The sequence below is a fragment of the Condylura cristata genome, unplaced genomic scaffold, assembly GCF_000260355.1.
Source record: "Condylura cristata isolate star-nosed mole 26May11 unplaced genomic scaffold, ConCri1.0 scaffold00025, whole genome shotgun sequence".
NCBI classification, from domain to species: Eukaryota; Metazoa; Chordata; class Mammalia; order Eulipotyphla; family Talpidae; genus Condylura; species Condylura cristata.
This window is the reverse complement of record NW_004567126.1, coordinates 4,548,784-4,566,786: the sequence shown is the minus strand read 5'-3', so window position 1 is coordinate 4,566,786 and position 18,003 is coordinate 4,548,784. Positions and strand designations below refer to the sequence as shown.

Sequence of the window (18,003 nt, the reverse complement as noted above, 5' to 3'; positions counted from 1 at the left end):
GTATGACCATGAGGGACTGTCAGGAAATGGTATGGAGCTGAAAAAGCAAATTGAAAAATTAATGGAGGAGATGGAATACAGAACGTCTGCATAAGCTCAAATTCAGTAGAAGGGGCAGGGGTTTTGCACTAATGTAGAAATTCAAAGCACTTAGGAAATAAAAGTGTAATAAAGTGAATAGTGTATAAATAAAGATCAATTCCTCACACATATAAGAATACCAATTCTACAGACTTCTAAAATTCTAAGATAAAAAAATTCTGTTGTTTCAAGCCAAGTAAGGAAACAAATTCTAAGAGTTGATGATACAAAATGTATAACCCTGAAAGTATGTGGGATAATGCCTATATAGTTTCAAGGACAGGAAATTCCTTATGAGCATAACACAAGTGGCACATGCATAAAATGACTTACAAATTTAACTGTATAAAAAATATAGAATGTCTGTATGGTAAAAGGCATCATAATTGAAGCTGGAAGCCAGTGCCATAAAAAAAAAAATTTCAACATAGGTGACAAAGTATTTTTATAGCATATGAAACACTCTTACAAATACAACACTGCAAATGAAAAGGAGTCTTATAAATAAAGGAACATATTCTCAATGTCACTATTAGTCAAAAATATGCAAATTAAAGCAGCAATTAGATGTCATTTTCACCCATCAGGACAAGTGAAGATTCAAGAGACTGATAATGGCTAGTATTGGCAGGTCATAGAAAAACAATTATTTTCACATAATGATGGTTGTAAATTATTTTTTTGAGAAGAAACTGATAGTAGCTATTAAAAGTAAAAAAAAAAAATCACACTTTCATGTAGTAGTTTCACTTACAGGATTTCTACACAAATATTCCATATAGAGAAACAAGTAGTTACACTACAGTTTTGGTGATAACATCAAAAACATGGAAAATGACTAAATGTTGATCCAGAGGGTACTAAGAACATTAATCTCAGTAAATTTGCACAAGGTCATATTATTTAGAAGTAAAAAAAAAATTGAGATTTCTTTTCTATATATTGCCAGAAAACTTCTGTGATACATTTTATAAACTATTAAAAAAAAGGTATATTATAATGCTATTTTTACTGAATACCTATATTTCTAGACATATATTAATATCTTATGTTTATATTACCCTGTATCCCTCTACTTAGGTATAAATATATATATATATATATATATGGAAGTCTGGCAAGATATAGACCACTGTTCTCTGTGGCTAGCTCTAAGTCATGGGACTACAGACTATTCTGAATACTAGATTCTGAACTATTTTATTTTCACAAGCATATGTTAATTTTAACATAAAGCTAAATGTATAAGAATGCAAATACCAGGCATCATGTATTTAAACTTACTGATGAAAAACTGCTCATTATGGAATAAGCATAGTATTCTATTATTTTGGAATAAGTATAAGCAATAAAAAAAAAACTGATTATAGCTTATATGGCAAAATCTGCTATATCTGAAAAAAAGTAGTGGCTTAATAAAAAAGTATTAAATCTCAAATACTTTCACCTTTTATTTCTAGTGTAACATTGAACTTTTAATTGATGATACTCAAAGCTTTAAGCGGGAGGAAATTGTTAATGATGCTATGAAAACCTAAGCATCACTAAGACAGACATTACTATGTTTATTTAGAATCCAAATTCATATGACAGAAAACACCTGATAGCTAAGCAAATCTTCAAGTCTTTAGAAAACTATATTGAAATATATCTCTAGTTGTTGTAAACCAAGTGACTTTGCTATAAAAAGAATGAGAGCTGGCCAAATTAGTGAGTATTCAATACCATTGTGTAACATTTAAAAGTCATTCATTCATTTTTACACATATTGGGTTTTATGACATGTATTTAGCAATATAAAGTAATGGAGGTGCCATCATTTGTAATTCTCAAACTTCTGTGCTACGTTACAAATCACATAGAACAACTGCAGTCCAATGCAACATGGTACACATATTTAGAGTACTAAATGAAAGTTGCTGAAGTGGTGGTTTTGAGAAAAGCATCTTTCTGCTTATGTTAAGAGCTACCGAGTTACTGTCACACATATCATAGGTCTCTTGTGGAAACTGCATTAATGAAAATAATATGGTATACATGGCAGGCAAAAAGGACCTTACAATCTAATCCCCTGGATACATTTTAATGGTTAGGCATATTTTCTTGGCTACAAGTCTTAAATTCCTGGAGACTGTATTTTATGTTATTTTATAAAATGATAATACTAGTACATGCATCCTAGGGTTGTGCAAGAATTGTGATAGCAAAAGACCACTGATATAGTCAGTGTCCCATTTTAGTAGTTATCATTATTATTATTAACAGCAAAGGAATGAGTTCCACAGATTAGGGAGTTTTCAGCAATGACAAATCTTACACATGCTATTTAAAGTCAATAAAGATTAAACAAATAACTGGATTTACTTATTTGCAAGTCACTGATGACCTTCAAGAACAAAGTGTTCTAGGAGTGGAGATGGTGAGGGAAAAGGAAAATCCTGATAAAACTAGAATGAGCTGGTGTGGAGTATAGAGAACACTTGATTGTAAGCAAAGGAATAAAAATGACAGGTTGAAACGCAAAGGACCATGTCAAGGGTTTTATCAGCTAGAAAACAAAATATTTTCTACTTTAGAAAGAAGCTGGTGGAGATGGATTTTATGGAAACATTGCTGGTTGGTGTCAAGGATAAATTCCAGTTGGATTTTAAGGTAATGAAGGTAGGAAAGGAAGTAATGTTTGTTTAACTAATTTATGTGTAGTTGTTTTAAGTCTGTGCTATGGAGACTTATTTTTGGTGACTGGAACTCACTGAAAATCTGCTCAAAAGTTTAGACTATCTTTCTGTAAACACACATACACACACACCATGCTCCAGAACATACAACTTTACATAGAATTAGGGGGAGTTCACTTTCTTCCTTTATTCTACCTAGAAACTAATTCTCTCTTTGCATGAGTGGGTTATGGATACCACCAGAAAGTTATCCAATTGTTTGGACATAGACATATGAACTGTATATAACAATTAAAATAAGTAATTCGGTAATAGATAAAAAAAAATCCTATGAAACAGAAACAAAATATGTTTACTAACAACCTAAAATACCTCTTCAAGGAAGAAAAAAACAAATAGCTCTTGAAATGATAAAACAGACGTAGAAATAAATGCTGCATGACAGAAATAATATAAATAAGTGTAAATTTACATAATGTAAGTAAATTGAATTGTTCTAAGTATGTGCTAATAATTTCACACAATTTTTTCCTAATATTCATAAAATTCATTTGCAGTATGTTTTATTTTCTAATGCTAACAGATGAAAAAGCTGAGGCCCAGAGTGTTAAGTAATCTATCTGCCATCAGGATGCAAATTCAAGCCCATCTGATAGAAAAGTTCAGAGAAAATGTTCTCTTCTTCCTTATCTAAATAAAAGATAAGAATATTCTAGGGCAATACATACAAAAGGGAATGTATTGATAGGACCTCTGTAGGCTTAGTTAACAAGGGCTGTTTTTTTTTTTTTAACTGATCAAAATACAAAGAACACTCTAAAGAGAAGGAAAAACTGAAGTTCAACACTTTACAGTTAATTCTTGTAGTTTATCATTTAAATGTTGCTGCCCTTGACAAAGGGCAATCTTTCCTACTTTTTGAAATTACTCAGCCTTACTTGTATCTGAACTCTGACCAATTTTTTGAGTCCCCTTTTCTCTCCCTAACCTTCAAGTTTTGGTATTTGGTGATATTTTGTCCTCTGCAATTCAGACTGAGCTCAAGAGCTCTAATTACGCATGTCCAAGTCACTACTGAATATCTTATTTGAATGTCTCAAACATCTGAAAAACAGTATGTTTACACTAACTGAGCTCCCCCCACACATTTAGGCTCCACCTGCTGTGTCTCCCTTGCTAATCAATGTTTCCACTATCCATTTGTCCAGGCCAGAAATCATATTTAAAGTCTTACCACACACTCTCCCACTCCACTCCACTCCACCCCCAAAATGCAATCCATCAACAAGTTCTATCAACAGATCTGGATTTTTGGATCTGTGTGTTTTTCTCTCTTCAGTGTGACAACTTTTATAGAAGCATTTATCAACCTACAAGTTATCATCTGATCTTTTCTGTCCCCTTCAAATTTATTCTCCCTCTGGCAACAGTCTGTTCTTTGTAAATATAAACCTGATCACACCACCACTGTTTTCAAATCTGTTATGGGATCGTCTCTTCTTCAGAAGTTTCCTTGTCACAGCTACTGGATCTTCTGTAGATCTACAAAGCTTCACCCCTTACTACACATCTCCTTGCCTCACCCCTCACAGAACAGACAGACCACGACACATTCAATGGTTCACACACAGCTGGCTCTCTCACTGCTTGGTGTCGTCTTGTGGGCAGCTCCCTTGGTGGCCAGGTCTTCCTTCCCTCCTTTTCACATTCTCAATTAGGTGCCTTAATACTCAGATTTAGGTGCCATCTCTTCGTGGATTCCTGTGCTCATATCTATCATAATACTGTTCCTCTGACCTAGTATTTTATCTCATTATACTTTACTAACTGGTCTTTCTTTGCTACTGGATGATGAGCTTCTCTTAGGCAGCAACTACACTTATAAGTTCTGATATCTTGTTTCTAGCAGTGCTTTAAATATAGTTGACTTTGAGGACTATGCCTAATGAACAAATGAAACTCATTATCTAATCTAGTGAATGAAGATGAATTCATTATGTTCTATGACTTCAGTCTTTGCTATATCACTCATTGTCATATGATTAATGAATAACTTTCCCAGAAATGTCTTATCCTATTTTCTTCAAAATGTTGCAATTAGTTTAAAAATGTTAAATACCAATTCTTATTTTCTTTCTTAATTAAAATAACCTCAGGATGGATGCATTTTTCACAAACTATGTACTCCCAAGTATAAGTACTAGGCTAATAGAAAACCTGCATTCAAACTGTCTCTGCAGCTTATTTGCTATATGGTCTTTGGCAAATCAGCGGACTATTTGAACCAAAGGTGTCTTAGCTAGAAAAAGGACTGTCTTATTCTAAGACTTGCATGCGATCAAGTAAAATCTTGTATATGAAAGCAATTTAAAAGTTATGTGCTAAAGTATAATGTAGGATGTAGTGGATTTATCACTCACTTTTAATTCCAGAACAATAATGAAATTCTATAAAGTAAGATTAAACCTGATTCCCAAAGGCAGAGGGCAAACATTTTTCATCATTGAAAAATAAACAATAGTTGCAATAATAGAAATGGGGGACAGAAGCTCATGGAGGAATTCTAAGTTTCATGAACAACTTGATTCTTTGACAATTCTGATATATATCATATATACATAAGTGGTGTATCATCCTATCATATAAGAATATGACTCATCTTTGATGTTAAATTTTTTTTTTTTAATTTATTTATTTGTGCATACAGAACTGGGGTACAGGCCAGAGGCTCAGGGGCGGCGAGAGGCTTCACCAGAGACAGAGTGGGGAACAGAACAGGCAGATAGACGAAGTACACTGCTGAGGGGAGCAGCGGGCGGGTCAGGAGAGGTCTGCCACGCCATGTGGTCACCTCCGGGGCAGGCGGGAATGGAACTCATGCGGAAGCGGCTTTAGCTTCTCAGTGCTGTGCTTTAACCCGCTGCGCCACCAGGGAGGGCCTGATGTTAAATTTTAACAATGAAAAATTAAGGGAAGAGAAAGAGTATTTTAAAACTAAAGAATTAGTTCAAAGCAACATAGAATCTTGGTATAATTCAAAACAAGGAGACCTAATGACAGCCCCAATTGAGTCACTTCATTAGTTTTCCTAAAAATAATCAAAAGTCAAACTGTATTTAATTCTATCTTTGCTAATAACTTAGCAGGTCAAACCATTAGACTTGTACTTCTAGCACAGTAAGATCATTTTATCAGCCTAACATAAACTTTGACAATGTCATGTCCCTTAAAAGGAAAATGCACAATTTTAAATGTTGAATTAAAGTCGAAAGATGATGTACTACCCTTAATGTGTTTTTATAAAGTACTAATTGTACAGGTAGAAGTGCCTATGAACCTAATGGATATAGTCTCAGATTTTCAATATACTTGGATATAACAGGCATGGGATATTTTACATACAAAGCTAGGTTTACAAGTGTACTCATCTCAGATATTTAGAATTGTTAAGTAAATTGACCAGAGACATAATCCTCAAAAAAATAACTTTTTCATTCTTTTTATGATTGCTACAGCTTTCCAATCCATATATTTTAAACTATTAAACAAAGATTTTAAAAAGTTAGATAAACACATTTTAAGAAAAAATTAGCATACTTGTCCTTTTAATTCAGGTTTCAAAAATTAGAAATATTCCATAAAATCTTTTAACTATCTCACCAAAATGACAATACACATGTCCCTACTGCTCATCTGAAATTTAAAAGTCATTTGAGAAACTGAGTATTTGTGTGTTATATGAAGGGGCTGTCTTATTAAAGCATTGGTTTTGTCAGAGAATGCCTAATTTCAAACATAATTGTACTAAACTAATAAAGGCAATGTCTCAAATGTTTTCTATCTTTTAAAAGATGTAGCAATAGATTACTTTAAAATTTTGGTTATTAATCCAGTCGAATTTAAAGTGTACCATCCACAAATGAAAATATCTGCATACATTAAGTATAACAAAATATGAGGAGACAACTCATTTTCAAGTTGTCTCAATGTTCTGAAAAGGAGGGATCCAATTTAACTAGTGTGACTGTTGTAATAGCTATTTTGGGTCAAGTGTATAATATTTTGTTTAAAAATTACTGTAATATATATATTTTAAAAAACAATAATTTTGTCATACCCCATATTTTGAATTAAGTCACAATTTATATTTATTATCATTGAGGTGAACAAGTAAACATTCCAACAACATGAATACTTAAAAAAAAATTTTCATTTGCATCTTATGCAAATATTATAAAAATAAAATAACATTCCAAGCCAAATATTTTTTCTTCTGCAGAAATTTGGGATTTAAGTTAAAAGATAATCAGGTTTAAATTCATATAGTCTGTAAACTATATACATAATTGCCCAAGGTATTCTTAGAACACTGAATTAATTCTGAGACAGAAGAATCAGCATTGAATCATGTCTCCAATAAATGAGGATTACTCTATTCTTTAATCTGCCTTTTTTTTTCTTTGAGCATACTTTCCATAAAATAAAAACATTAAATTTAATGGGCCTTATTCACAGATAGATTTGACCATGCAGTTTTACAAGAATATACTGCAGAAAAGCACACTTAAAATAAACATAGCAATCACTTATTTTAATGTCTAATCTAAGACGGAAAATTTAAAAAATAAGGTCCATGTTGTATCTCCAGAATACTATTTTTATCCTTTTGTACTCAGAGGCATAAAGTTTGATTTATGAAGATGTTCGTTTACATTTCACCTTCCATTAGACTGGAAAACCATGAGTATTTTTTTTTTTTTTTGGCCAGTCCAACAAACACCAATCATCTGACCTACAGTCTCTGACAATGGTTTTTCCCAAATTATGCTTAGCATTGCCTGAAGGACAGTCAGCATAATCATTTGTCAAAAAAACTGCCTTCTTCACTAAAAAAATTATTTTCCTTATTTACAATTTATATTTAAAATTATTTAAACATGTACACAAAATCAATAACATGTGACTCCAGAAAATGTATTAGTAAATTTGCGTTATACTTGGATTCAAAATAAGCAACCTTTAACTTTAGAGTCAATTTTCTCCATCCTACCCTGTTAAAGAATACCATATCATATCATCTATATTTTATACCTTATTCTACTTTATCATTCTCTGTTTATCTTCTTACCAATTTTTCATGTTTTACAGGTACTCTACCAGTTATACTTTATTTTAAAAAAACATTTTCATTATATAAAAAATAATACTGGTTAAAATTAATCCTTACTAGACTGATGAATGATACAGAAGAAGAAAGGATTAGCTAAAGTCATAATATAAACTTTAGAATGCTTACGAAGTGAATCAAGCAAATTAAAATAAAACTAGTATGTCTGGCACTTTAAGAAAATATTTCAAACTTTAATAAAAATATTTAAGCAATAGTGCACTGCTGATAAAAGTACCTCCAAATATATTTGAACTTGAATTAATTTTAAAGTTGATAATGCTTTGGCTGAGATAGTCTCAGGATAGACATGAGAAATATTTAAGTTAACAGGTAAGATTTATGTACTGTAAAACTCTATTCCTAAAACTATTTGAAAGTTCACATCTTTTTCACAACTTGGAAACTAAAACTAAAATATCTGTGAAAATGACTATCCACAAATCTAGCCTTAACATTTGCATTTTGATGGAAAGTAACATCCTCTTGCTATAGTATAATATTGATTTTATCACTAGGTGTAATAAATGACTTTTAAACATAAAACATTTTCATGGAACTATCACATTCCAGCCCAATAATACAATAGTAGCAGTACATAAAAATGTCACATGCTTTGATAGTCTCATGACCACGCTGAAACAATGTAATAGTTACATACCAAAATAAAAAGGGGGGGAGAGGGATTAATATGAATGTGACTTAAAATAATGAAGTCAATGAAACAGGTATCTCCAAACATTTAAAAACTCTGTTTTCAATTTTACTTGTTTGTTCAGTGCACTTTCTTATACCAGGAGAACTTTTAAATTAAAAATAATCGACTTGAAAAAAAAAATATTCGACTTGATAGAATAAAAAAATCTCTGCAAGTCATTAACTATTTTATACTTACTGTGCAAAATTTTATGTAAAATTGATTCGTCTGTCTCTTACATAACTTGTAACCACTACCTGATCATATATTTTTTGAAAGGTAGAAATTAGCATGTAAAACTGAGGAGATATTTGAAATGTGTATTTCCTTCAAGAGTGAAAATACAATAAAATTGCTATGTTGGCTTATTATATTTTAGAGTTTTAAATCAATGTATAGTAGTTCATATTTTTTACATTAAATAATACCATCTTCTGGTGGGGAAGCGTTGTTCAACTGTTTCCTTTTAGCATATTATGTGAGGTCACTCTTTATTTTCATTGTGTGGAATAATAGATCCAGCTGGGTTGGTTGTGAATTCTGGTAGATTGGAGACTAACACAATTTGGCACCCAGGTAAGGATTCATAGTTATATTCACAGGATATATGCATTAGGTGATAGTAAGAGACATTTACAACCCAGAATATAAGAGCAGGGCAGCCTCAAGTGACATCACCAGATCATCCGCAGCATCAACCAACCGGCGAAAATAGATATCCTCCTCAGCAATGCTCCTGCTCCTGCTTCTCTCTCCTTGTCACTATTAGCAAACCTTCCATCCCCTTCACCAGTGGAGGAAAGCATGTGTCTTCTTGAAAGAAGACATGCTTACTCAAGTGAAAAGCAAATGAGAAAAAGGAACAGAACCCAAACCTATACTGGATGCAGTTTTCACTAATTTGACATTCAGCTGACAAGAGAAACATTGAAATGTTAAGGGTGAAATGAACTTGAATTATCCTCACACACACACACACACACACACACAAAATATTTAAGAAGGAAGAAAGAAAAAAGAAAAGAAGAAAGAAATCATTGAATCCCTGAGATGAAATTTTGTTTTAACTATGATTTTGCTCTGGAACCAGTCAAGTGTGAGAATCTTGAATTTCTCTCTCTCTCAAAAAATAATAATAATAGTAATAATAATAAAGAAGAAAGAGGCTCTATTACTTCATTTAAATTTTCTTCTAATTTATCCATAACTTCTGTTTTACTTACACGCATTTGTTACGGCAAAACTGTTGGCTGTCTCAATGTTGTCCACATGAGGTACCAAATTAAAAGGAGCTTCCGACGCATTGGGGCTGGTGTTATGAAGAAAAATTGCTAACCGGAAAGCAGTGTATTCCTGATCTGTGTTTCGGATGAAGAGACCACCTATTAAAGACAGCAGGAAAAGCACATTCAGTGTTTCCTCTTGTAAATGTTATACCCGCCCCAAGCAAAGACAAATCCACTGCTATTCATTAGCACATACAATAAGGAGCTCACTTTGCCACATTTTGTACCACTGCTCTTTGTGCCTAGGTTTATGCTTTAGTATTTTAGCCTACAGGACAGCTCAGCTTTTCCCTGTCCCAATTTGTCATGAGCATAATGACCTCTGAGGCCATTTAGTATGTTTCCCTTTCTCTCTCTTGCTCTCCCCATAATTCCCAGCACACAGCCACATCAGCCAACTCAGGACATTTCTCTCTAAGATGCATGCAAATGAATAGAAAGGAGGATTTGCATTAAAATACAGAAATGGAGGGATTTGGTGACAAGCAGGGAAGAGGGAAATCAGGAAGGAGAAATGAACTTTGTTTTTCTGCAGCTCGTGGACTCAGCCTAATTAGCTCTGTTCTGTGCACAGTCCACAAGAAATGATGCAGTGTTGAGGCTGGGTTTAGCTGGAAGAAATTCAATAGCTGCGTCCCATTAAAAGACAGGAGAGGAGAACAGCTAGAAAAGCCAAGGATGGATAGAGTCGGTGGAATATGAGTCAAGTTAGAGGAAAGAGACAAAAGATGCAAGACGAAAACAAAATAAAACTAGAGAAGGTTCTGGGAAAGGGAAAGGGACCTAACTTTGGAACCAGTTAACCTGTAAAGAAAAGGTAGGAGAGTGTGGGTGAAAATGCTTGTTTCCTCCAATATCTTTAGCTAATGAGAAAGCTCCAGAGTCCAGCATGGAAAGAAATGGTTTTAAAAAAAATGGTTTAAAAAATAACAACTATTAAACTCGACTCATGGTCTAGAAAAAGGGAAGATCACATAATGAAACAAAGCCCACAGAGGTTTATTTCTAACTTATTTCAATCCTATTGAAGCCTACTGAGTCAAAGGTGTAAATGGAGTAAGGGCTGGGAAGGGTGGGCAGTTGTGCGGCTATCCCAATCGAACCTGCACCAAAAAGGCAGTCTTTTTGTAAAGGCGAGAAAGGAAGCGGTAGAGAAGGGAGCTGCCTAAGGTTTCCCTGAATTGCTCATCAGCAACTCATTTAACTCACTTTTGGATATCTACTAGTCACCCACATGCACAACCCCCTGGAACAGAGCTTACCTATTTGCACGCTGCTCGGAAAGGCTCCCATGGCGAGTCCCCAAAATCCAGAAAATAGCAAGACAATCTGTCTGCAAATAATCCTCATCTTCTTTTCTCCTCTCCCTGGCGCGCGCTCTCTCTTTCTCTCGCACTCTTTCTAAAGGCTGTTCAGAGAGGCATTGAAAACGATGGCGCTAAAATTAAAAACCAAAAAAAAAAAAAAAAAAAAAGAAAGAAAGAAAAAGGGCAGACAGGTTGGGTGTTTTATGATTATGACAATTTCCCCTTAGCAATCCATTTCGAGCTGCCAGGTTTTTCCCGCAGTCTCCATCGCCCTGGGAGAGATTTTCTGTCCGGCTGCAAATGTTGCACATGCAAAAGATGGTGGTGGAGCGTCTAGTGGCTGCTCACAGGGATGAGACATGCGCTCTGTCTTCGCCTCACTCGCACTCGCGCTCGCCCCTCGCTTTCTCACATACACACAAACACTGGCGCCCAGGCAGCCACACGCGCTCCGCGGCTGGCACCGGCTGTGTCCCCCTTACCCTCCCACCCCCACCCCCAAGCCTGCGCCAGCCAGGCTTCCTTCAGTAGGTCCCCTCCTAAAGCGCACACTCCCTCTCATGCCCCTAGCCCACCGCTCAGCTCGCTTCATCCCCTGGGTGCTCACCAGAGCGCCCCAGTCTCCCGGAAGCTCCAGAGCCAGTCGAGAGACAGGTTTTTATGTTTTCTCTCTCACCACTCACTGACTCCCTTCTCTCTTCTTCCCCCGGTTCTCAGCGGGACCTACTCTGGGGATGGACAGCCCCAGACCCAGTCTCTGCTTTTCAGGAGCCTCCGCTTCTTGGCCGCACCACAAGGAAATTGACCCGCAGGCCAGGTCTGCAAGCCCGGAGAAGGGGCAGGGGGGTTAGTACCTCCCCATGCCCCCGGGCCCCTGCCGCATTCTCGCAGGCTCCAGGGGAGGACTGGCTGTCTCCCTCCCCTACAGCCCAGCCTTCCCTCCCAGCCTCGCCCTCTTCTGCCACTGGGCTGCGCGCAGGGGACTCCGGTCTGCGCTGCAGCAAAGATTTCTCACCAGCAGACAGCCCGGGAATCTGGAGAGACTGAGAGGGGAATGGATGAGGTGAAGGGGCTCAGGGAGGAGGAGATGGAAGAGGAGGAGAAGAATAGAGGGCAAAGGGCAGCCCTTCAAGGCTGCCAGCAAGTAAGAAAGAATTGGAGAAGTTGAGCCTGGGCAGAGATCTAGGCAAGTTAAAACAACCTAGGAAAGGGGGTGAGGTGGGGGAGATTTGTTTAAATAACAAAGTTTAGGGTAATAAAAAGGGTGGGGGAAGACTGAGAAATGGAATTGAGTGGGGTTTCAACTATATTTTTTGAAAGGCTGGAAGCAGGACTAAAAATAAGAACTCTGGGGTGTAACATAGGCAAAGTAATTAAAAGTATTTAAAGGCTCCTTTATTTCTAGTCTTCTTTTCACCAGGACCCTTTTTTTTCCTGCTGTGGTCCACTTCAGGAGCATAATACAGTCCAGGGGCCAGGAAAGGAGGATAAGAAGGGAAAGAAGGGAAAGTCCTTGAGACAGTGGGCACAGGTGTCTGGTAGAAAAATGTTTTTTTGTTGTTTTTGTTTTTTGTTTTTTTTTCCCACCATGTCTTATTTTTAGCTGGGGTTGTGGAATGCCCAATTCACTCAATGTCCTTCCATGGAGTCTTAAGCCACACTGATGGTGTCAATAGTTACCAGGACTGGGCTGAAGAAAATACATGATTCTAGAAACTACAGCATCACTTCTTCTCTACATTACCTCTTAGAAGATTTAACCAGACTGTGTGGAGGAAGTCTGTACCACACCCAAAAAGAGAGACCCAGTTTCTGATTTGCTTTGTCCAGTGTGAGGTCTCTCGATCTAATCAGTAAAATGCTGTTCTCTAATTCCATTAACTCAGAGAGAAAATATGTTCAAATCTTTAGTTTTTCATACGTCATTTGTTGGATTGTATCATTTTAGAACCTGGAAAGTTGGGCTACATCATTTAGAGCTAAACTTCCAAGGAATCATTAGGGCAAAGAGTCTCCACAAAGGTTAGGGTCCCCCATTATACTTTACAAAAATGTCTATGTTTATGAAATGTAAGCTTTGGGGAAAAAGATAATGACTTGATGATGGATCAAGAATTCTTTTAACAGCCACCTGGTTAAAAACTTAAAAAAAAAAAAAAAACTTATCTGTCACCTTTACTCTCTTAAGTTTCCTTCTATTAGAAACCCCCACTACCTGTGCCTGGAGTTTGTCTATGATATCTGATTCCTATTAAACACCAGAGTACCGTTCTAAATTCTGAATTTTGCTTTTAAAATCACATCTTTTTGTTTTTTAGCCACCTCCCTGCTACATTTCACCACAGATTGTTATGACAAAAAACAACCTAATTGTGAGTAATTGAATTGCACAGATCAGACATTTGTCATTTCAGTTTATAAGGCTGCAGTCTTGCAAGTCAAGTGGGGTTTTAAATTTTTGGCTTTTCTATCAGTGTTAGAACTAACACTGCAAATAATATTCTGCATCTCTTAGGACAATAATAAAATGGACCAAATAAAATTCAAGTTGAATTTAATTTAAATTAAAATTAATTTAAAATTAAAATTTCAAATCATTTAAAATAATCACACAGTTAGGTAACAAGTGAAGTTCTGTCTGATACATGGAGAGAATTATTGCAATTATTCTTATAAAGTAGGCATATTTCACTTTCTCTATCATGTGTGCCACCACTGATACAGATGTAAAACACATTTTTTGTTTTTGTTTTTTCAAGTACACACTTGATTGTACTTCAACTAATGTGACCACCAATGACATGACCATATTTTTCCAAGATAATACTAGTGTTCTGAATTTTAATTTTTCCAATTAATTAAAATCTTCAACTTAGGGCCTCCATGGGGCACAGTGGTTAAAGACAGAGCACTATAGCCACTGCAACATGCCTTCCATTCCCAGCCTAGGAGCTGACCCACATGGTGCAGCAGACCTCGCCTGTCTCATCCACTGCTTCCCTCAGCAGTGTATTTCAGTAGATCCACCTATCCTACTCCCAAGTTTGTCTCTGGTGAATCTTCTCACCCCCACACCTCTGATTTCCACCCCAGCTCTTGTATATATGAATAAATGTTTTTAAAAATCTTCATTTTACTTTATGAATCCAAATTACCATTTATTATGGTGCATAGAGCTATCCATTGATGTTTATAATTAAATTTCTATTTCTATAATATCATCTCATGCCTACAAAATCTTTAAGATGTACCAAAAAGGGAAAGTGGTAAGATTTGGTTTAAAAAAGGTAAGTGGAAGCTGGGCCAGCTGGAAGCTATTATTTATAAATAACAGAAATTAGTATCAACAATGCTGAAGACAGAACAGTTGAAGAATAAAAATGTGACTGGTGATAGCAGAGCCAACACCTGTACTTTTCACTCTAAGTGTCTAGTCCTCTGAATCATTTTATAAATATGACTTGTGATATAACTTCTATTATCCTGAGAGAGAATTTACAGGTAGGTGACAATCACTTTAACCTCGTTTTGGAGAATTTGTAAAGGCAGAGATAAAATGCCCAATAATAGATAACTGGATTAAGAAGATGTGGTACATATACACAGTAGAATATTACTCAGCAATAAAAAATTATTAAAGTCATGCCTTTTGCAGTAACATGGATGAAGAGATCATGCTTAGTTAAATGAGCCAGAAAGAAAAGGAAAAATACGGGATGGTTTTACTCATAGCAGGAACATAAAGGATCAGAGGGAAGAAAAGAGAGAGAGAAACAAATGTAATAGAGTAAAAATGAAAACAATGAACAATTATGAACCAGAGACATTTTATGGGGGTAGGAGGGGGAACAGGATCAGAACTCGGGTGGGAAGAGAGCACTGGACTATGGTGATGGCACACAGGTGGACTGGTGGTAGGAAGTCCATGGGGATTACAACTGAGATGAAAAAATGCACAAAATACAGAATGATGTAATGAAATAATATAATTAAAAATATTAAAATACCAAAAAAATTCAAAGGATTATTATCAGCTGACAAAAAAATTAAAGACACAATTTTATAGTTTTTGTTTTATTATAAGTAAATATTTTCACAATTTCCTAAACTAAAATGTGGCAACATATCAAATGAATATATTATACCAGAAGATTTCTCAGACTCTATAACTTCCCAAATCATTGATACTGTGAAGTAAAATCAGCTAGCCCTGGAGCAACTCCTCTATGGTGAAAGCCTTGATGCTGTGGGGCCCCACATACATATACACATGCCATTATCTTATATACTGAACAACAGTGTGATCACAGAAAGCCAGTATCACTGTAAAGGAGCAGAAGAAAAACATAATACTCTGTGTATTATGGAAGGGTTTGTAGTAACTTCTCAGTTAAAAGAAATATAAATAGATGTATGAATAGATTATGCTGGGTGGATGGATAATTTATTAGGAGAAAATGATTTCCAAGGGCCTCAAAGTATAAAGCAAGGGATGCTAAGTTGTTTGGGGTGAAAACCAAGAGAGTAGAGTATAAAGAATAAGAACAGAAAGCCAGGTTGGAACACGTACAGAACATACTTGAAGTACTTGGGGTCTAGAACCTCATTCTAAGAGTAAGTATCATAAATTCATATACATATTTTTTTTGTCAAGGTAATGCGATAATGCATGTGACTAAGATTTTTTTTTTTTGGCAGTAATAGTGAGGAGTTTGGTGATATAGATCAAGAATTAAAGCGGAGTCAGCTACTTTACAGATTTTCAGAAAATCAGGCAAAATGGGGTTGCTGGAATAGGAAGAGAAGTAGGTGAGAAACAAGATGAGGGAGGTAGGAGAATTATTGTTGAAGCAAATCTAACAGGGAAAACAGGGAGTAAAGGAACTACATAGGAGTCAGGGTCAAAAGTAACTCCATATTTGAAACAACCAATCAAAATATGGGCAGAAGTGTGAAATAGGTACCTCTCTAAAGAAGAGATTTCGATGGCTAATAGGCACATAAAAAATGTTCATTATCACTTATCTTCAGATAAACACAAATTGAAACCATAATGAGATAACAGCTCACACCTGTGAGAATGGCCCACCTCAATATGAAAAGAAATAAGAAGTGCTGGCATAGTTGTGGAGAAAAAAGAACTTTCGTACACTGTTGGTAACACTGTAGCTTGTTCCAGACCTTACAGAAAGAAGTGTTAAAAGACCAAAAATGGGCCCCTCTCTGGTGGTGCAAAGTTAAAGCGCAGCACTATGAAGCAACCACGATAGCATAAGTTTGATTCCTGGCCAGAGAGCTGACACATGTGGCACGGCAGACCTCTGCTGTCTCTCACTGCTCCCTTTAGCAGTGTATTTCAGTCAATCCTCTTGTTCTTCTCCCCACTCTGTCTCTGGTGAATCCTCTCACCTCCTGCACCTCTGGCCTGTATCCCAGTTCTTATATGCATAAATAAATAAATAAATTAAAAAAAAAAAGACCAAAAATGGATCTGCCATATAACTTAGAAATTTCACTCCTAGGTATCTACCAAAAATGCAATAATACTAATTCAAAAGGAAAGCTGTAGCCTTATGATTCAAGATATCACAGGCATAAAAATAAGATAGTCAAAGTATGTTAATAATCCAAGTACCTCAAACAAATGAGTAGATCAAGAAGACAGAGTGTGTGTGTATGGATGAACACACACAAGTATATAGACAATGGAATACTGCTCAGCAGTCAAAAAGATAAACTCATGCCATTTGCAGTAAAATGGAAGGAACTAGAAGGGACTGTGATAAATGAAATAAGCCAGAAAGAGAAAAATATCAGATGGTATCACTTAGAGGTGGAATGTAGGGGGGGGAAACAAACAATGGTTCAGACAAAAACAAACTTTAAAACCCACTACTGAAAGCAAATCACAGATAAGCAGTTTTCAGAGAGGGAGAGGTAAGGGGAGGGAAAAGGATGGGGGGGCAGGGAGGCGTAGTAAAGAGCATAATGGACTTTGGTGGAGGACTGTGGGTATTTCAGTGGTAGAAGTATTTATCGTGACTACACCTTAGTGTGTAAATCCTACACTGTAAAAGTGTAACAGGGTGGACCCAGGAAAAGGGGAGGTTCCAGATTCTCTGCCACACCAAGAAGGAGGGTGGAGCTAAGCAGAGAGAAGAATCTGGAGAGGAGACTGAAGGGGAAGGAAGCAGGATAGAGAGCCAGAAGATGACCTGAAGCAGGCACATGGAGCTGGGAAACTGTGAAAAAATGGCTCTTGTTTCTTGGTCCTGGACTGGTTGAAACAGATGTGGTAAGAGACCCGTGGGGGAGGTTCACTCTGGCAGCGTTTATCTTGATTTTGATTTTGCTCTTTTCCTCCCAGACTTGTCTGACCATTTCATACCCTTTCTCATGGGTCCCTGTTGAAAGTGCTTTAGACTTGTGGCGGGCTTTCAGGCCTTGTAATGGGCCAATCCCTTTTGTGTAGACTTTTACCCATGAGGGGATAGTTAACTTTGGGTGTCTGATTTAGAAACGATATTCTTTATCTTTCCTGTATTGCACACTAATTGCATTAAAGTTCCTTTCCATTAAAAGGTCTGATGTTGGGCCTTCTGTGGTGGCGCAGTTGGTTAAAGCACAGCACTAAGAAACTAAAGCCACTTCAGCATGAGTTCAACCCCTGCCCTCCCCGGATGTGATCCTACATGGCATGGAACACTGCCCCCCTCAGCAGTGTACTTAGTTGATCTGCCTGTTCTGCTCCCCACTCTGTCTCTGGTGAAGCCTCTCACCGCCCCAC

The 18,003-nt window shown here is 36.3% G+C and overlaps 1 protein-coding gene across 2 annotated transcripts in view; it reads right to left on the bottom strand.

Annotated features, from left to right (window-relative positions):
• Window positions 1-12,182, bottom strand: part of GRIA4 (glutamate receptor, ionotropic, AMPA 4) — a 337,046-nt gene extending 324,864 nt beyond the window's left edge. For both annotated transcript variants that reach the window (XM_004689063.1, XM_004689061.1), the window contains exons 1-3: window positions 11,824-12,182; window positions 11,172-11,347; window positions 9,847-10,005 (exon numbers count right to left, since the gene is read on the bottom strand). In XM_004689063.1, the coding sequence (XP_004689120.1) occupies window positions 9,847-10,005; window positions 11,172-11,259 (247 nt within the window). In that variant the 5' untranslated portion in view covers window positions 11,260-11,347; window positions 11,824-12,182. The remainder of the gene's footprint in view (window positions 1-9,846; window positions 10,006-11,171; window positions 11,348-11,823) is intronic.
• Window positions 12,183-18,003: the final 5,821 nt, after the last annotated feature.